Raw genomic sequence first — 21166 nt, forward strand, 5'->3', positions numbered from 1 at the left:
GTTTGATCTTCTCTTTCTTCAGCTGTTGTGGTACAGTAAGTCCATTCTTATTTGCCTTTTAGAAGTGTTGAGGGAAAGGCAGACGCATCCCACATAGATCATTTCTATAGAATGGGTCGGTAATTCCCAGGATCGACCTGAAGACCATTAAATCTGATGGGGCTCGAGAATTAGACACAACCACATGTCACATGATAGCGGCAGCGTAGACGAGGAATGATGTCCTTTGCTTTAACTTTAAATACCTCCTTGTTTTCCTACGCAACAAGAGATCGCAGACAGCAACACAGTGTCGGCCCAGATCCGGCCCACATCTGGAACATGTGGATTCCACGCGGCCCGGATGTGGGCCGCTGTCTGCGATGAAACCTTATTGGAATAACATCATCCAGGACTTTATTCTGGTACTCAACAGGGGCTGAGTACCAGAATAAAAACCTAAATTCTGAGGTAAATAATGTCTAGTTGCATTGGATTATTTGCTTTGCTGCAACGACGTTAACTTTTGTTAATGTTTTTTCTGAATTCTCTGAAACGCCTTTGGAGACGGCTTATGGTAGAGAAATGAACATTCGATTCACAGGCAACAGCTCTGGTGGACATTCCTGCAGTCAGCATGCCAACTGCACGCTCCCTCAAAACGTACGACATCTGTGGCATTGTGCTGTGTGACAAAACTGCATTGAGAGTGGCCTTTTATTGTGGCCAGCCTAAGGCACTAGTGGTGTCCGGTTCGTGAACGAATCGTTCTTTTGAACCGGTTCTTTTTAGTGAACTAGTCGAACCAGTACACTAAATCTGACTGAATCATTGAAAACAGTTAGCGTTTTGCGTCAGCGCTGATCCACAAGTTACTAAAGTTACTCACATTTGGACATGCCTGACACAGTCCCTCCGACTCGAAATAAACAATATCCCGGAGTATTACTCCAGTAACTCCAACAGTTCACTGAACTAAGACATGTTGTGCTGAGAGGAGTGATGAGCACGAGCAGCTGATACTGAGCATGCGCACACTACCGAACGCACAGGTACAGCGGTTCTCGGATCACCAGCACAGAACCGGGAACTGTTTCTTTCGGACATGTTCAACATACTGAGAACCGATGAGCTGAGGAGCTGATGAGCTGATGTTGAAACAAACATGACGAAACATGTTTATCACATAATTAGCACTTCAGTCTTATCACTGTATTATTTTAAAGATTGGAAACACAATGAATGGGTTGTAAAACTAAACATTTATTATTATACTAAAACAGCTAATTTAATTTCTGAGTTGATATAAATCTTTGACGTAAACTCTTGCCAAGGTTTTAAGGGTGCTTAGTAAATGTTTATAATCAAAATTATAAACATTTACTAAGTTAATCAAAACATAACGTATTAAACACACTGGAGACATGCATCGACTTAGTTTAGTCGACTGTATATCCAGGTTTCAGCAGTTCTCAGATCAGCACACACAGGCCTACGCTACGGTTCTCGAGTCAAGAACTGGTTCCTGAAGCGGTTCTCGAATCACCAGTGCAGAACCGAGAACTGTTTAATAGCGTCTCTGAACCGAACCTTTCTTTCGGCCAACTGATGCTGTGCTGATACATGAGCACGGCTGAACCGAGGACTTGAATGAGGGGCCGAATTCTGCGAAATGTAAGTTTATTTTAATTTTATTTAACAAATAAAATAAAATTGATGAAGACCAGTTTATTCACTTTATATCTTTAAGACATGTGAAACATCCGCGTTTGCTCATCGTTAATTTGCAAAACGTAAATGTAAGAAACTTATCCAAGAAAGATGATTATGACGATGATGATTACTATTATTTAACTGAAGTTATGATTACAAATACTTTTATTTGAATGTATTTTTATCCGCCGGGATGATAGAATTGACGTCATTACGTGAGGACGTTAAAGAAGTGGTGAACCAGTTCATTAAAACAAACTGTCCGAAAGAACCGGTCACTATAAGGACTTCCCATCACTATAAGGCACACCTGTGCAATAATCATGCTGTCGAATCAGCATCTTGATACGCCACACCTGTGAGGTGGATGGATTATCTCGGCAAAGGAGAAGTGCTCACTAACACAGATTTAGACAGATTTGTGAACAATATTTGAGAGAAATAGACCTTTTGTGTACATTGAAAAAGTCTTAGATCTTTGAGTTCAGCTCATGAAAGATGGGGGCAAAAGCAAAAGTGTTGCGTTTATAATTTTGTTCAGTGTATGAGACACATGATGATCCTCATTGAGCTTCAGATCAGATTCTCTGATTTCTCAACACATTCTCATACCTAAGTAATGACGTCACTTTTTGTCACTTTCAACCATGCTTCAATATCTGACGCTCAAAGCACCCTTTAGCGTCCATATGTGACGCTTCGGTTATGGGTAGGTTTAGGCGTCATGTAACTGACGCTTTCGGAAGCGTCAATATCTGACGCTCAAAGCACCCTTTAGCGTCAATATGTGACGCTTCGGTTGGGTAGGTTTAGGTCTGTGGTAGGGTTATGCGTCTCATATGGACGCTAAAGGGTGCTTTGAGCGTCAGATATTGAAGCATGGTTGAAAGTGACGCCTTGGGTATGAGAACGGGTTGGATTTCTCTTCACTGTCTCTGATCCTGAAACTAAAGGCCTTTGAGTTTCACCTCAAATCTACTTCTGACATCTAGTGGACAAAGATGAAAACTGCAGATCATATTCTGTGTGTTAGGAGGAATAGAAAACACACACTCATACAGATTTATTTACAATGCCTTCATTTCTATTTTAAACAAGTGACATTCTCTCAGTTTAATTCACTGAATGTCATTCATTATCAACTCACAAATAATAATGTGATTTTACATTTTGTGTGAATGACTGAGCTTCTAGCAACTTCTGCTTTAATGTATACTATGATGTGTTTGTGAACAGTAGATATTGAGTATTGAGTAAGTGTTGATCTGTTGTTGTTCTGAACAGCTTCAGTTCGTCTGTTAAAGTCACTAATGTTCTGCTGATGGAAATCAGTGTTAATAAATCAGAGATGATTAAATGAGCAGCTGATGGAGTTTATCAGATCTGAGTTTTACATTTAACATTCAGACTCTTCAGGAAACAATACGGCTGCGTCTCACATCAGATATTCAGAGGAGATATTGATCTGAAGAAGTTATTACTTCACAACAGGGAAATGCTTTTAATAAGTCAAATGTATTATGTGAGAATCCTCGTAAAACATTCATCACTAATCAATGATTTTATGAATATTCTTCAATTAGGAGATGATGAAGATTTGCTTGATATGAAACATCATCATCATCATCATCATCATCATCATCATCAGATGAATCTAGTCTCAGGTTTATTGTGATGATAAATAATGATAATAATCATAATTCTGTCATCAGATCATCAAACATGAGCTTCATCAACACACAGAATAAAGCTTTGAGCCGTTAACACACGATTCACTACATTTATAAAACTATTATATATTTAATGAGCGCTTGGACTTAAATGTGACATCTTTGTATTTAGTTCTGCTTTAATGTACTGTTTGATTTCTAAGAAACTCTTCTGATCTTATTAAAACTCATAATGTGGATCATATTCCCTGATGAACTGTAAGATCTGTACATGTGTTTCATTTATGATGCTGTAAAATATTTGCATATGGAGATTTAGTAATTCTGCTGTGATCCAGTAGAGAAACACTGATTTACACGAGCTCTGAAGAGGAATATTAGTTTATTTCATAAATGTCTGAATTCCTTCATTCATAAATGTGGTTTATTTCTGAGATGTTGATGACAGTGAAACTCATTCAGCTTAACAAACACATGAAATATTATATGTTTTCTGGTTAGTTTATTTTTGATTTATTTATTTTTATATAATACACCATACTTTCACCCAAAATGAATAATAATTAAAAAAAAAATTAAATGGCTAAATCTTACATAAATATTATAAGTCTTCATTTTCTTTTTTTTTGCCTGCACCAGTTCTTGTTAAACTAGACATGCTTATTCTGTGCATTATGGGCTCTTTTTGTGTGAAATCATATTTATTTTGTCCATCAAAAATGTTTTTCCACGTTAAAGTGTCATGAAACGCTCCTATTTGAGCCTGGTCGTGCAAAAGTCTCTAGAAATGTGCGTGTAAAGCTGTGGGAAAGTGGGATGTAAAGTGGGAAAAGAGGAGAAAACAACCAATAAAACACAGACCTGCAACACACTCATTATACAGACACAAGAATATTAATATATGACCACTGAGAGAGAAAAACAAAGTTGATGCAGTTTTAAAATATATAACAACAAACTGCAAAAACGAGGGAGAAACGTGGTAGAACATTTAAAAGGTTTAATAATATTTTCAGTACATTTAAGAGAACTACAGTCTGAACAAACGACACACTAATACAGCGCTCGACACTAAGGGTTTTTAAACATCCCTGCAAAAACATTCACTTCCTTGTCACACCGAGCAGCTTACAGTCATAAACACACACATCCATAAACACACCAGAACCACACAGGGTCAAAGGTCACACGGCATCATAAAACCCCCATATATACAGTATTTTAACTGTTTGAATGCAGCTGAAGGGGTTGGCTCTTTACAGTTATAATTTGGGTTAACGTTAAGTGTTTATATTTCCTTTTTATTATTTTGTTTTCAATTTAGTTAATTTGCATTTCTAGTTTGTTTCTTTATCAGTGATTTTAGTTTATCTCGTTAGATAAACTAATCCAGTTAATACATTTATTTATATTTTATTTTATTCTGTCTTATTATTGAATTTGTTTTCCTTGGCCAAGGTTTCATTGTACTTTAATCCATGTTTATTTTGGTTCCCTTTCGAGGGAACTCGCACTGCGTCGTTGAAAACGACTCTTTGGGGACGCTCCCTTAGCGTGCGCCTCTGAAGTATGAATGAAACTAATCCAATCCTGATTGGTGTTGCGTCATGACGTAACATGTGACGGCATAACCGGATGCATAAAAGTGACGCTGACACACACACACATTAGCTTTCGCTCTTCAGCAAGCGCTCTCTGTGAAACTGTCTGTCTTATTTGATGTTGTTTGTCAGTGAAATTCTCTATATTTTGGCGAGTGAAAGATACACTAAGTGTGTGCACCCCTGCCCTATATTTCTCACGGGTGGAGACACGCATCAGTTGTGTGTACACTGTTAGGAGCGCAGCACGCACAGGCAGTTCTCGAGGGGGCTGCCTGTGAACATTGTGAAAGTACTATAAAGTGCTGCGCTCCCACTTGGCTCGCAATCCCCGCGGTTCGGGTCCCGCGTCCGTTGAGGCGGCGCGGTGGCTTAGATCGTGGGGATCGCAGAAGGATCTCGCGGATGAGAACGAGACTGCCGAGGCACTTTCATGTTCATCATCCGCAGATTCTATAACGCTCGCTCACGACGCAGAAGCCCGCGATGTGGCTTCTTCTGCCCGTGACGAGTGCCCGATGCTCGAGCTATCTGCTTCTGAGGAAGTGGATGTGCTCAGCATCGGGAACGAGGAACATGAGTCACACTCGCCTGTGTTGTTGTAACCCAAAATAAAAAATAAAGAGTTGTCCCACTATATTGCAATACAGAATCTATAGTTCGGATCTCGCGTTTGTCGAGGCAGCGCGTAGATGACGGCTACTCTGCAATAAAGATTCTGTGTGGGTGCGAGGCATGCACTGTCAGCTCCTGAGGGTGCTGGCTGTGGTTTTTAAGAAATATCTCGACGCACACAGCCGTGCGTTTCAGCCTCGAGCCCGTTGACTTTCTTTTCGAAGAGATGAAAGCCAAATATATTGTGAACGACTCGAATCTCGCGTTTGTTGAGGCAGCGCTTAGATTACGAGTCTGCAATAAAAGGGGACATACGCGATCTGTGAAATAATACTGTTTGGGTGCGAGGCATTCACAATCAGCTCCTGAGGGTGCTGGCAGTGTTCATTGAGAAATATATCAGCGCGAGTGCAATCCGTGCGCTGTCGGATGTTTCAACCTCGCACCTGATGACTTTCTTCTCGAGGGATGAAAGCCAAATATATTGTAACGACTCGAATCTCGCGTTTGCCGAGGCAGCGTGTAGATTACGAGACCGTATAAATAAATATTAAAACAGTATTGTCTGGTGATTATGGCTGCATTCAATTCTATGAATTAATATGATGGAATTGAAATGATGGAATATATTATCTGACTTTAAGAAATTAGATATTTTAATTCAACCTACCATCCAGACCGTGTTTCACTTATCGAGTGTTTTTGGCTGCATTTAATTCTGAAGAATTAAAATGATGAGCAGCGAACGTCAAAAATCGTTTAAGATTTTTCCCTGCCGGTCCTCCGCTTCAGGGTATCGAAAACGAGACGAAGATGGCTGTCCCCCCCCGTGGAGGTATGAGCGAGAATCGCTCCTCCGCGTAGCCCTCAGGAAATCGATGTTTGTATCCAGCTTCAAGTGCGCTTTGGGACACATCGGTTTTCAGCGAATGCACGCTGTAAAAGGCGCCCAAAAGGCTTGCGGCCAGTGTTCGCGTTCGCCCATCGGAACTGTTTTCGATTTATTCCCTGCCGGTCCTCCGCTTCAGGGTGTCGAGAACGAAACCCAAAGAATCTCCCCTCTGGGGGAGCCCTCAGGAAATCGATATCTGTATCCCGCCGTAAAGTGCGCTTCGGGCCACAATGATTTCCAGCGAACGCACACCGTGTCGTTCACCCCAAAAGCTTGCAATAGGGCAACGTCTATGGTCACAAAATCTTTCTCGACTTTTTCCTGTCGGTCCTCCGCTTCAGGAGGTCGAGAATAGTGCTCGAAAAACACCCGAGGTCAGTCTCGAGGGGCTGGTTCCCTTAGTAGATTTTGTAGAAGAATGGCAACGCCTTCCGAATATATCTATATGGGTCCTGAATATTATAAAATATGGGTAAAGACTGCAGTTCGGTCACCGACCTCCCAAGTTTGCTGGGGTGGTACTGACTGCAGTGGTTCCAGAACAGGCTCGGGTTATGGAACAAGAGGTACAGAACTCTACTGGTCAAAGGGGCCATATAAATTGTTCCCCTACCAGAGAAAGAGTCCGGGTTTTACAGCCGGTACTTTATAGTTCCAAAGGAGGATGGCGGGCTGAGGCCGATTTTAGATTTGAGGCAGTTGAATCGTTCTCTGAGGAGATTCAGGTTCAAGATGCTCACTGTTCCCATCATCGTGAATCAAATCAGATCCGAGGATTGGTTTGTCACGATAGATCTAAAAGACGCCTATTTTTATGTCTCCATCCTTCCATGTCACAGGAGGTTCCTGAGGTTCGCTATCGGGGGCGAAGCGTACCAATATCGGGTTCTTCCGTGCGGCCTAGCACTCTCTCCCCACACGTTCACTAAGTGTATGGATGCAGCTCTGGCTCCACTGAGGCTTCAGGGCATCCGTATTCTGAATTATATCGATGACTGGCTCATATTGGCCCAGTCTCGAGAAATGGCAATTCGGCATCGAGATGTCGTTCTTGGCCACATTCAGAAATTGGGGTTGAGACTCAACACTAGGAAAAGTGTGTTAGAACCAGCTCAGAAAACTACTTTTCTGGGCATTGTATGGAATTCGGTTACGATGCAGGCATGTATGTCTCCCGCACGTATCGAAATCCATCCTGACCATGGTGTCAGGGATAAAGCTAGGCCAGGCCATCACTGTAAAGCAATTTCATAGACTGCTGGGCCTCATGGCAGCGGCATCCAACATAATTCCTTTGGGCCTTCTTCACATGAGGCCCCTTCAGTGGTGGCTCAAAGCCAAGGGTTTTTCCCCCAAGGGGAATCCGTTCCGTATAATAAAGGTTACGCGCAGATGCCTTCGTTCCCTATTAATATGGAAGAATCCTTGGTTCTTGTCCCAAGGGCCAGTATTAAGGGCGTCATGTCGCCGGAAAACCGTTTCGACAGACGCTTCCATCACTGGCTGGGGCGCGGTTATCGGCCGCTTTGCCAGGGGTCTGTGGCAGGACCATCATCATTCTTGGCATATAAATTGCCTAGAAATTTTGGCTGTGTTCAGGGCTCTGAGGAGCTTCCTCCCAGACATCAATGCTTACCACGTCTTGATACGTTCGGACAATACATCAGTGGTAGTGTATCTGAACCGACAAGGGGGACTCAGATCGTGCCCTCTATCCAGATTGGCGCATCAAATTATTTTATGGTCCCAAGGGAAAATATTATCTATAAGAGCAATATATGTCCCGGGGGTTCAGAATCAGGGAGCAGACATCCTGTCGAGGCAGGGGCTGAGGCCCGGGGAATGGAGACTCCATCCAGAGGTGGTGGAGCTGATATGGCAGAGGTTTGGACCAGTGGAAGTGGAGCTGTTTGCGTCTCGAGGGACGTCCCACTGTCCACTTTGGTTCTCCCTCACTCATCCAGCCCTTCTGGGGTTGGATGCCATGGTACAGGCCTGGCCGAGGCTTCGCCTGTACGCTTTCCCCCCGATCGCTTTGCTCCCGGGAGTCCTGGAGAGGGTCCGTTAGGAGGGCATCAGTCTTCTTCTGGTAGCCCCGTTTTGGCCGGCCCGAGTATGGTTTTCGGACTTATTTTCACTCCAGATAGCTCCGCCATGGCAGATTCCTCTGAGCAGGGATCTGTTGTTTCAGGCGGAGGGCAGTATATTCCATCCTAGCCCAGAGCTGTGGAAATTTTGGGTCTGGCCTCTGAGGGGGCTCAGTACCTTGATGCTGTTCTATCATTGGGGTGCACGGAACCATACTTATCTCTAGGGTTCCGTCTACTAGGAGATTATATGACCTTAAGTGGAAATGTTTTTCCGCTTGGTATAGAGAACATGAGTTAGGCTCAGTTAACTGCCCAGTGGCTTCAGTTCTGAGTTTCTCCAAGATCGTTCTCTACGAATCTCTCCCCGTCCACATGTATGGTGCACATGGATGCCATTGCGGCGTTCCATGCACCACTGAATATTGGGCCTTTTGGGGAGGCACCAATTGGTCATACTATTTCTTCTTGGTACACAGAGGATGAGACTGACAGTCAGGTCCAGGGTTCCTTCCTGGGATCTGGCGGTGGTTCTCGAAGGCCTATCCCTGGCTCCCTTCGAATCCCTTCAGTTGGCTTTGCCTAGGACCTCACGTTCAAGATAGCCTTTCTCTTAGCTACTTCTTATAAAGAGACTGGGAGATCTCCAAGCCCTGGCATTAGTACCAGCTTGCTTGGGGTTTGCCCCTGGCGGAGTTAAGGCCATCTTGCATCCGCGATCCAGCTATGTGCCTTCAGTGCAATCTAACATGGCTAGGTCCATGGTCCTGCAAGCATTTCATCCTCCACCACATGTGTCGGCAGAAGAGAGGTTCCTTGCTCTGCCAGTCAGAGTTCCAAGTATTACCTTGAGAGGTCCTCTTCTTGGAGGAGGTCGGACTTACTGCAGTGTGTTTTGGATCACCTAATAGGGGCTCCCGGCTAAACAAACCATAAGTAGGCCTACAAGGTGCGCAATTTGCCTTCACCTCTGGCCGTAAGGGCTCATTCTACTAGAGGCATGGTGTCCTCTAGAGCCCTCCTCTTGGGAGTGCCCCTCCAGGAGATTTGTGAGGCAAGCCGGTTGGGCTACCCCACACACTTTTATCAGGTTTTATAGTCTGCACCTCCCTAGTACACCTGGCGCACATGTGCTCTCGTCCTAGATGGGTGCCTGAGTTCAGTTTCACTCTAGGGCAGGCCTTTTCTCGGTGCGTGGCCTAGTGGGCATTCGTTCCCCAAAGAGTCGTTTTCAACGACGCAGTGCGAGTTCCCTCGAAAGGGAACGTCTCGGGTTATGACTATAACCCTTGTTCCCTGAGAAGGGAACGAGACACTGCGTCGTCCTGCCACGCCCCTCAATGCCTGAGAGCGGCTTGCTTCATCGTGAGGCTAATGTGTGTGTGTGTCAGCGTCACTTTTATGCATCCGGTTATGCCGTCACATGTTACGTCATGACGCAACACCAATCAGGATTGGATTAGTTTCATTCATACTTCAGAGGCGCACGCTAAGGGAGCGTCCCCAAAGAGTCGTTTTCAACGACGCAGTGTCTCGTTCCCTTCTCAGGGAACAAGGGTTATAGTCATAACCCGAGACGTTTTCTGTGTTTATTGAGAAGTGTCTTAGAATTGACATCTTATTTTTCTAGTGTACTGCTTTCTGGAACCATTGCTGGTTCTGGCAGTTTGGTTATTTGGTGATTAAGATTATTTCAATTTGTTTGCTTCATTTAAATATTACATTGATTTTTCTTTCTGTGGAGTGAAACCCCTTTGATCGTGTGTGCTTGTGTCCGTTTCAGTTGCTGAGAGCCGAAGGTGGTGGTGTTGGTGTCCGGGTGGTGTTATCCCCTTTCTGCGTGCTGTGTTTTCTACCCCGTTTTCTTTGCCGTGTTCACTGTTGTGTTTTTCAGTGTTTGTGTTTGTTCACGTGGTGACCTTTCCTGGGATTCCTTCGTGCCTTTGTGACTTCTTTCTCTTCCACCGGTAAGCCTCAGCAGCAAGTATGAATGTGTTCTGAACTGTGTTTTAAATTATTGAATAAAATTTGTTTCTCTTTTGAAAATTGAACCTCGTCTCTGGCTGAATTGTTTACTTACCTGTGTGTCTTTAAGTGAATCAATAGAATTGCAATTAGGAAATAAAGAAAATCATTCTCTGGGTGAAATTCCCAGGTTGGCGTAGTCTGTGTTTTTTTGGGGGGTAGACTATAACCTCCTCAGTACTGTTTGGCTCTCTGCATCGCCACACTTCCTTAAGGTGTAAATATCCAGTGAGGGTTCAACCACAAGTGCTCACTAATGTACATATACCCTTTTATTCTTTCAGTGATGAGTACTAATATAACCCAACAATATTCATAATGGCACAACCACCTAACACTTAAAACAAAACCATTTTTGTTACCCGAGTGGGAGAAAGAAAATGTTCAACCCGAGAAAAAAAAAGAAAAAAAGTACTGCAACGAAAAGCTGAGAGAGAAATGAAACCCAACACTAAAAATAGACTAAACCTTGAACGTTTTGCATCATGATTTAACAGCAACCTCAAGCAAAGAGATCTTTAGTCTGAAACACTGTTCAAAAATACCTAAAATAAAATACAAAAATATTCATCCACATGCTTGCTGTATGTTCAGGGGTGAGTCACTGACACAATTGAATATCAATTGAAAAAATAAATAAAAAAATCCACATTTATCATCACTAATGGAGCCCTTCAGACAGAGTGACCTATACCAGTGTCTTGTCTCTTGTCAGCCCTGATTCGTCTCATGTTTCTTTGCTGGCTTTTCGTGAATGACTGATGAATTCATGACATAAAAAGAGATTACTAATACAGAATATCAAGACCGACAGCATGTAAATTACAAACACAAATAGAAATTATTTAAACTAAAGCCCTATTCGGATGGGACTAGTGTAACATGGAGAGGTGAGGTAAAGAGTAATAATTATCAGAGCTTCTCTGTGATTTTAGTCTCGTCTGAATGTGCATCTCAGTGATCATCACGGACAATATCAGTAAAGATAACGGCGACTTTTACGTTCAGTAAAAAGGTCTGGAAAAATGACCTCAGGTGATACTAATCCTGTGCCTAAATATTTCATCATTTCCTGTTTAAAAGTAGTTTTCTGCAGTTTTTCCAAGTATGGAGACGCTTAAAGCATCAGGTGTGTTCTAGACGCTGGAGCGAGTCTGTGGCAAAACTCAAGTGTTTAACACACATCAGATCAAAAGAAGATCGACAGCACTCGTTAGAGGCACAAAACATCTTTTAGCGTTAGATAAGAGCCTATTACCAACACAATCCAATCTGAAGTTCATTAACACATCGTTCAACCGGACATAACTGTTTTATATATATAAATATATGTTTGCGCACGTGATATCAGGAATCAGCGTAACACACACACGACGACAGGAGTGACGGCGATGAGCACATCGAGTTAACCCTCTCACTTCTGCTGGTTTACTGAGATCTCTTATCTCGTGCGAACTGGCCATTAATATTACAGACGTCCTGTGGTAAAGTACATCACTCTCTACCCTTGTAAAGGTAATCTTGTTAATTAAGTAAATTCAAGCTTGTAGAAATTAAAGTGTAATTGAAACTTTCCGGCCTAGAAAGTTAGTAAAGACATCATTAAAATAGTCCAAGTGACTACAGCGGCTCAAGCTTAAGTTTATCTACTGATGAGAATACTTTTAGTGTGCAAATATATAATGTTCTTGTGTGTGTTTCTCTGAGTGAGTTCATAGTGTAACAGCGCAGCGCTTCTGGGTTCCTGCATCACATGACCAGCGGTGGCCAATAGTGAGACTACGTTGGTGTTGAAGATGATGGTGATGATGATGATGATGATGATGATGAAGATGTGCAGGTCTTCAGCTACTGATGGATGTCAGTGATGATGTTGTGTGATCTTAAGAACATGATGAAGGGTTTGATGAGAATCTCTCCTCAGTTTTAACACCAGAATCAAACTTTACAGGCTCGTCTGGATCACAGTAGACTAGAAATCACAAATATATTGAGTTATGGGATATTGTTCTCCATCACAACAATCACAAGCTTCAATAGTCTATAGCTTTAATAGTGCAGAGAGTCTGAAGAATCAGTTTGAATAGTAAATCTACTCTCTTAATAATTTGGGGTTAAAAATAACCCCAACAAGTAACCCAACTATGGGTTGGTGTAGCACTTTCCCAACTGTGGGTTATTTGTAAATCTTACAACAAGAATAAAATGTGATGAAGGATTATAGTTCAATAATGATCAATAACTCACAGCTTGGCTTTAGTCTCTCCATACTCTCACATCTATCACGTGTCTCTCCTCTTTCCTCTGGTGATTCACTGGTTTGTGTCTCATTTCTGTCCTCCATTTTTCTCTCAGTCTTCTTGTTTTCTGCTGATCTGTGATTTCTGCTGATTTTCTTTCTCCTCTTCATTTGAATCTGTTCAATCACACAGACAGAGTTTCATTAAAGCTAGATTAATGTAGTATCAAAGAACATCAAGATTCCCAGCTGAAAGAACAACAGATGAGAGGAAAATAAGAGTGGAGTAAACATTAACCATCAGCATCAGTCTTTCCTCATGTCCCTATTCATCTGTCTAAAGATATGAGAACAAGAAATAAGGAACTGAAGAAAGATGATTTTGTATGAATTGATAAAGCGCATCTTTAAAGAACAAGGAACCAAAGAAATATACTGTTGTATATTGAAGTAAGTTTCTCTGATCAGTCACTCATCACTAAAGCACATCTGTATGATCATAGAGCTCTTAAAGAGACAGTTCACCCAAAACTCACCATTCACTCTTCATTCACTCAGCTTATAACTATGAAGTGATTAAACAACAGATTTATGTTTTCTCCACATATACGTACATGCATCTATCTATCTATCTATCTATCTATCTATCTATCTATCTATCTATCTATCTATCTATCTATCTACACTCTAAAAACTGCTGGGTTGTGTTAACCCAATTTTGGGTCAAATATGGTCTCACCCAACTTTGGGTTAAAAAATGCAATTTAAAAATGGACAAATTGCATTGGTTACATTAAAAATGTAAACCAACGGCTGGGTTTGTCCATTTTTAAATTGAATTTTTTTTTTTTTAATTTTCATTTTAAATCCTGCATCACCAGATTTCATTTCATTTGTGACAATTTCTCTAAACTTTATCAGTTCTATTCTTAACCTACAAGCATAAAACTTTCCTAAATGTCGAAGTGATTCTTATGGGTAAAATAAAAAATAAATTCTAAAAAATCTAAAAAATAATTCAGCGGCTTATAGTAAATATCACAGCAATAATTAACTTTATTCACTTAATAAAATCTCTGAATATCATTTACTTGATAGTTTGAGTTGAACATACCAAAATAACTGACTAAAACTCCAACAATTAATTTTGTCTGAAATTTACAGTTATATTTAAGTTTGAAGTTTTTCACTAAAATAATTTAGTATTTGACTAACCAATTATTTATTTAAAATACACTGAGCTAATATATTTGTGAAATTTCCATCACCATATTTGAGAATGGATAATTAAACTGATCTGTTTCAGGAACCACAAATATTACTTACATAAAATCAATATTATTAATATTTAACACGCATAAGAATTTAAGTTTACTCAATTAAAACAATGCTCACTGTTTGTTTATTGGCAGGTTATGGAGTCAGTCGCGTCGCAGCATCTTTCGGCTGTGAGTGACGCAGGACGGCGGTGTAAAGTTAGAGGTTTCCCCCGCAGAGGCGAGTCCATCTCCGGGATGGGAACCAGCGCTGATCCGGTGGATACTGGATAACAGACCGGTTGATTACACTTGAATTACTTGAATGTTTAGGCCTAAATGTTTAAGTTTTACTTCGAAAATGTTTCTTACATGAGTTTAAATGTAGGCAATATTGTAGGCTATATGTGTTAAAAATAGTATAGAATATGCTGTATTGCTGTAGGCTACTCATCGACAATAAAGGCCAATGTCATGTAGTTATACTGGTGGTTGTATGGAATATTTTTTACAAAGGTTTAGAGGAAATAAAAAAGTTAATATTACTGGCAAATAAACAGTTAATATTACTCATAAATATTTGTTTTTAAATGTTTCCCCCACAATTATTTCTACTCAATTTTATTTGTTAATGTACCAAATGCAGTTACTCAGATCTATTTAATTAGTTTTACTTACATTTACTCAGTTTATACAGTGTATGTGTTTTGTTTCACCAAACACAAGTCATATTAAAAGTTTTTAGAGTGCATCATGTCGTGGAAATTACTTTCACGACTTTAAATAATAATTGGAAAACAGCTGGAGATTTCAAAAGTTATAAAGATCTTTATTTCTTGCAAGAAAGGCAGTTCACACATCAGTCAGAGTCTGATATGGAAGGGCAAGGTTAGTTCCCCTTGTCATGATTATATACCCCCAATACATCCTGATAGCTGCATCTGTCTCAAAAGATCGCCTTGGTTACCTTAAAATGAAATATCTTTGTTCAAGACCTCCTATCTAACATCAATTTTATCTTAGACAGAACAATTACCATGTCTGCAGAAGTTTCCTGTTTTTAGCAGCTCCTTTTCACACATTTTGTCTATCTTTAACTTTATCAAAGCTGCGCACATACTTTTCACACTTGAAGTACAATAGGTCACTTTGACATTTTGTTGTACACAGTCTATTTCTACTAAGCCGTCTATCACCCAAAACATTTTGTTCCTGCAAGCTTGTCCTAACTTATGCATTTTCTAAAAGCTTGGTTATATATCTTTAATAATGCTTCATGAGTACAAATACATGTTCAATGTTAAATGTTCAATGTTAATACAAGTGATACACATCTAGGAGTAAAAGAACACATCTATACGTAAAAACACATCTAAGAGTTAAGAACACATCTAAATAAAAAGAACACATCTAAATGTAAAATTTCCCTTACAATCACCACCAGAGTTCATATAGAAAAACATATTCCAGCCAATTTTCAACATTTTAATCACTGTTCTAGAAACATATTTGACTCAACTTTGTTCATTTGCAATAATATGTTATGATTTGTTCACAAACAACAGGCCCAGACAGTTCACAATTAATGTAAATGCACGGTCTTACAATGTCATTGCTTTATAACTGCTCTTTCAAATCCTGTAGGAAAATTAACAGTCTTCATAAAGGTCAGTGATATTCTGACAGCTAGTAATCCTCGAACCGGCTTCTGCACTGTACAATTTTTTAAGGGATACTCCACTTTAAAATAAAAATTCTGTCATCATATACTCACCCTCATGTTGTTTCAATCCTGTATGAATTTCTTTCTTCTGCTGAACAGAAGGGAAGATATTTAGAAGAATATCAGTAACCAGACAGTTTCTGGTCCCATTGACTTCCATAGTAGGAAAAAAATATACTAATGGAAGTCAATGAGACCAGACACTGTGGTTACTGACATTCTTCTAAATATCTTCCTTTCTGTTCAGCAGAAGAAAGAAATTAATAAAGGATTGAAACAACATGAGGGTGAGTATATGATGACAGAATTTTCATTTTAAAGTGGAGTATCCCTTTAAAATTTTGCCAACTGCAAATAAGTGAATCAGATGTTGGTCATCAAAACATGAAATCTGTATGAAACACATAAACAAAATGACACAAAACGTGTATAAATTCTATATGACTTTAATTTGACTAGCATATGATTCAATATAAGAACTTTAAATGATTTATATATGAATTTTATATGAGTTTTATAAATATCTACTAATACCATACACATTTGCATACTTCTGTCATGTAAAACTCATATAAGTCTTTTAACAGTATTCATATATAACGCAAAAATCCCCTACAAGTTGTATGTGTGCTATTTAGTATGAAAGTGGCCATAATCAGTCTGATTTTATATAGGACATGTATTGGCCTTATATGAAACACAGAAGGTAATTCTGACCGATTTAAGTAAGGAAGATATATGATTGCTGTATATGAACCATGCAGGTTTTTTTAATATGGGAGGTGATCTTTAACTAGGAAATTAATATAATATCTAATAACCTAGTATAACTAGGGGAGACCGGGGACAGTTGCAACACTTTTTGCATTTCTCTCAGTTACTCAGAGACTATTTCGACTAGACAAAGCAAATTTGTATATATTAATAAAACATCATATAATTATTATCAGTGTTAAATCATACAGTTCTGTAAAGCTTCATTACAGAGATTAATTCAAAACATGCTCAGTATGAACAAACATTGAATTTGGTGACTATTCTGCTGTTAGACAAATATGCATGCATCTTTCTAGAGAGAAAAAGTTTCTGTCGATATCACGCGTCACAAGAACTCTCTGATTATGATGTGTGAAACATCAGAATGAATCACTAGACCAAACCTGAATGTGTATCTGCAATAAACAATAAATGCTGAGTCAACCTGACACTTTCCTAAACAGGTGCTGGAAATCACGCACATCAACGTGGTGTATCTGCACTTTTTAACAAAGACCAACACAGGGAAGTTTAATGATTATAAAAGGTTTATTAAAAATAAGGAGCAAGGAAAGGCTTGAAAATCCAAGGATCAGAAACTGAAGGAGAAGGCGTCCGTCTCCAGGATCCACTCAATCCCCTTTGAGCTTCTGTGTAGAAAGAGAGATAAAGGAGACAAAACAGGAGACATTATTATATTAGGTCAGTATATAATACAGTTATGGTATTTAGTATGATTCTCCATTTAGCCAGTATGATTTATTTTGTAAAACGGCTTGCTGCTTTTACGCAGTTTTTTTAAATCTCACTTATAAACTTCCATCTCCCTTACCATCAATCCAAAAACCAGCTGAGCTGAAACAGAAACAAGTAATAGTCAACAGAATCACAAGCCTAAAAACCCACCCATCATTTTTTCCCCATTATTCCAGAATGTAAAAACAAACTCTACTCCTTTTAGTTAACATGTCTAACACTAATCTATTCTAATCTAACTACAACATAAATTAACATAAACCTAAACTTTGTAAAATGTTAAAAACATTTTCATACTCAATACCTAGATTTTTGGGTTTATTATTTTTTATTATTATTATCTAACCCACTGTTCATAGAATTTCACAGTACTTAAACCATGTTAGCAATATTCAAAATCCAATAATTTAGACTTCCTTTAAAGTCAGTTTTGTTCTGAATGTTCATTAAAACTCTTCAGTCGTCTCATTAGCCTTGTCACTACACCGACATTGTTTTAATTTGAACAAGAAGTGTCAGATTTTCATAACTTCATGGTTTGATGTGCCGTGGGGAATCAGGCTTTTCTTGAGCTGCTTTCTCCAACACACAAATATTGTATAAATTCCTTCGGGATGAATAAAAGTATCTAATCTAATCAAATGTGACGACGGTTGTTTTTGTTTCACTATAGACATAAACGTTTCCAGTGTAGTCTATGCGGTGTGTGTTGCAGTGTGTATGCGCGATATTATGCTGCGTTTGCAGAGCGCAACTGATTCGCCGCTGTTCCGCACAAACAACATTTATTCGTAATTTTATTTTTTAAAATCAATCTATTTTTATTATCAGAATCTTTTATTTTAAAAAAAAAGTACTAAGAGTTGTCAGCATTGCGATTCTATTTGTATATACAGTACAGGCGCGCACTCTTTCACAGATGTATTCACGTTTAAATGTACATAGGCTATCTATCTATTCAGGAGACTCACTTGGTTGTGGCCAGTGATCTCCCGGCCGTGAATAAAACTTCATTTCTACAAAGAGTAACTTGGGAGTCGTGACAGGGAAATGCTGCGCAGCTGAGGAACAGAAGCAGACTAAAGATCCTATACGCTCAAAAGACAGCAGCAGAAACAGCTCAAGTGTGATTGAGGAAGTGGCAGTGGCTTCTTGACGGGACGCCGTCACCTTACTTCAGGGAAGTATTGTATTGTAAGTATTCAGGGAATTCAGGGAATTATCTCAAGATACTGTAGCTTTTATTTTTAACAACTGCAAGTTGTTTAAGTTGTCCGTGGTGAAGAAGTCAGATTAAGTATTGTATTCGTATTAAGAAGTTCCACGACACAAACAAGTAGCAAAACATTTAAACATCCCAGCTAGCAGGGAACGTTCTCAGAACTTTCGCTAACATTCCCTACAAGTTTGGTTAATGTTCTAAAGAAAACATTTGAATGTAATGTTTACCGAACATTTTAAGGATGTTTTCTCATTTAAAAAAATGTTCCTATAACGTTATATGAAAACTAAGATATAACATTTTAACTGCAACATTCAAAAGATGTTTTGGGAATGTTTCTGAAATAACAAGTTGTACTATGATCTCAAAATATCATTGTCCCTATGTTTCATTATAACGAAAGAAGAACGTTCTCTCTGTCACGTTAGGAAAACGTTTTGAGGATATCATTGAGAGATGAGATGTTGAATGTTCTTTATAAAACGTTATTTTAATGTGACGAGTTAACAAAATTATAACATTTTATTTGCAACATTTTGAGAATATTTTGGGAATGTTGTTAAAGTTAAAGTTTGTACAATGATCTCAATATAACATTGTCCCAATGTTTCATAAAAACAAAAGAAGAACATTCTCTCTGTCACATTTATAGAATATTTTGAGGATATCATTGAGAGATGAGATGTTGAATGTTCTTTATAAAACGTTCTTCTAATGTGACGAGTTAACACAATTAGAACATTTTACTTGCAACATTTTGAGCATATTTTGGGAATGTTGTTAAAGTTAAAGTTTGTACAATGATCTCAAAATAACGTTGTCTTAATGTTTTGTCATAACAAAAGAAGAACGTTCTCTCTGTCACGTTAGGAAAATGTTTTGAGGATATCATTGAGAGATGAGATGTTTATTGTTCTTTATAAAACGTTCTTCTAATGTGACGAGTTAACACAATTAGAACATTTTACCTGCAACATTTTGAGCATATTTTGGGAATGTTGTTAAAGTTAAAGTTTGTACAATGATCTCAATATAACATTGTCCCAATGTTTCATGATAACAAAAGAAGAGCATTCCACTTGCAACATTTTGAGCATATTTTGGGAATGTTGTTAAAGTTAAAGTTTGTACAATGATCTCAAAATAACATTGTCCCAATGTTTCATAAAAACAAAAGAGGAACATTCTCTCTGTCACGTTAGGAAAATGTTTTGAGGATATCATTGAGAGATGAGAGGTTGAATGTTCTTTATAAAACGTTATTTTAATGTGACGAGTTAACACTATTAGAACATTTTACTTGCAACATTTTGAGCATATTTTGGGAATGTTGTTAATGTTAAAGTTTGTACAATGATCTCAAAATAACGTTGTCTTAATGTTTTGTCATAACAAAAGAAGAACGTTCTCTCTGTCACGTTAGGAAAATGTTTTGAGGATATCATTGAGAGATGAGATGTTGAATGTTCTTCATAAAACGTTCTTCTAATGTGACGAGTTAACACAATTAGAACATTTTACTTGCAACATTTTGAGCATATTTTGGGAATGTTATTAAAGTTAAAGTTTGTACAATGATCTCAATATAACATTGTCCCAATGTTTCATAAAACCAAAAGAAGAACAATTCTCTCTGTCACATTAGGAAAATGTTTTGAGGATACCATTGAGAGATGAGATGTTTATTGTTCTTTATAAAACGTTCTTTTAATGTGACGAGTTAACACAATTAGAACATTTTATTTGCAACATTTTGAGCATATTTTGGGAATGTTGTTTAAGTTAAAGTTTGTACAATGATCTCAAAATAACGTTGTCTTAATGTTTTGTCATAACAAAAGAAGAACGTTCTCTCTGTCACATTTGTAGAATGTTTTGAGGATATCATTGAGAGATGAGATGTTTATTGTTCTTTATAAAATGTTCTTCTAATGTGACGAGTTAACACAATTAGAACATTTTACTTGCAACATTTTGAGCATATTTTGGGAATGTTGCTAAAGTTAAAGTTTGTACAATGATCTCAATATAACATTGTCCCAATGTTTCATGATAACAAAAGAAGAACATTCTACTAGCAACATTTTGAGGATATTTTGGGAATGTTGTTAAAGTTAAAGTTTGTACAATGATCTCAATATAACATTGTCCCAATGTTTTGTCATAACAAAAGAAGAACATTCTCTCTGTCACATTAGGAAAATGTTTTGAGGATATCATTGAGAGATGAGATGTTGAATGTTCTTTATAAAACGTTCTTGTAATGTTATGTGTTAACACAATTAGAACATTTTAATTGCAACATTTTAAGGATGTTTTGAGGATGTTGTTGAGATAACAGATTATATAATGTTCTCAGTAAAACATTGGCACAATGTTCCATAATAACAGGAGGAACATTATCAAATCAACGTTCGTAAAATGTTTTGAGTATATCACTGAGACCTGAGATGATGAGTGTTTTTAAAAAAAAATCTTGTATTGTGACGTGTTAACAAAACTAGAACATTTTAAATGTAACATTTAGCAATCAAACTACACAATTATTGTTAAATTGAGCTTGCTGGTCAGACAGCAGGCCAACAGGGTTCACGATGGAACATATGGTGCATTTAAGTCCTCCTGGGAAGTT

At 38.6% G+C, this 21166-nt stretch overlaps 1 protein-coding gene across 1 annotated transcript in view; it reads right to left on the reverse strand.

Annotated features, from left to right (window-relative positions):
• Positions 1 to 21166, reverse strand: part of LOC311096823 (uncharacterized protein) — a 116828-nt gene that overhangs the window by 83360 nt on the left and 12302 nt on the right. The window contains exon 2 of the mRNA XM_084136226.1: positions 12830 to 12998. Within this exon, the coding sequence (XP_083992352.1) occupies positions 12830 to 12998 (169 nt within the window). The remainder of the gene's footprint in view (positions 1 to 12829; positions 12999 to 21166) is intronic.

The sequence above is a fragment of the Abramis brama genome (genome assembly GCF_963993115.1).
Source record: "Abramis brama genome assembly, chromosome: 15".
NCBI classification, from domain to species: domain Eukaryota; kingdom Metazoa; phylum Chordata; class Actinopteri; order Cypriniformes; family Leuciscidae; genus Abramis; species Abramis brama.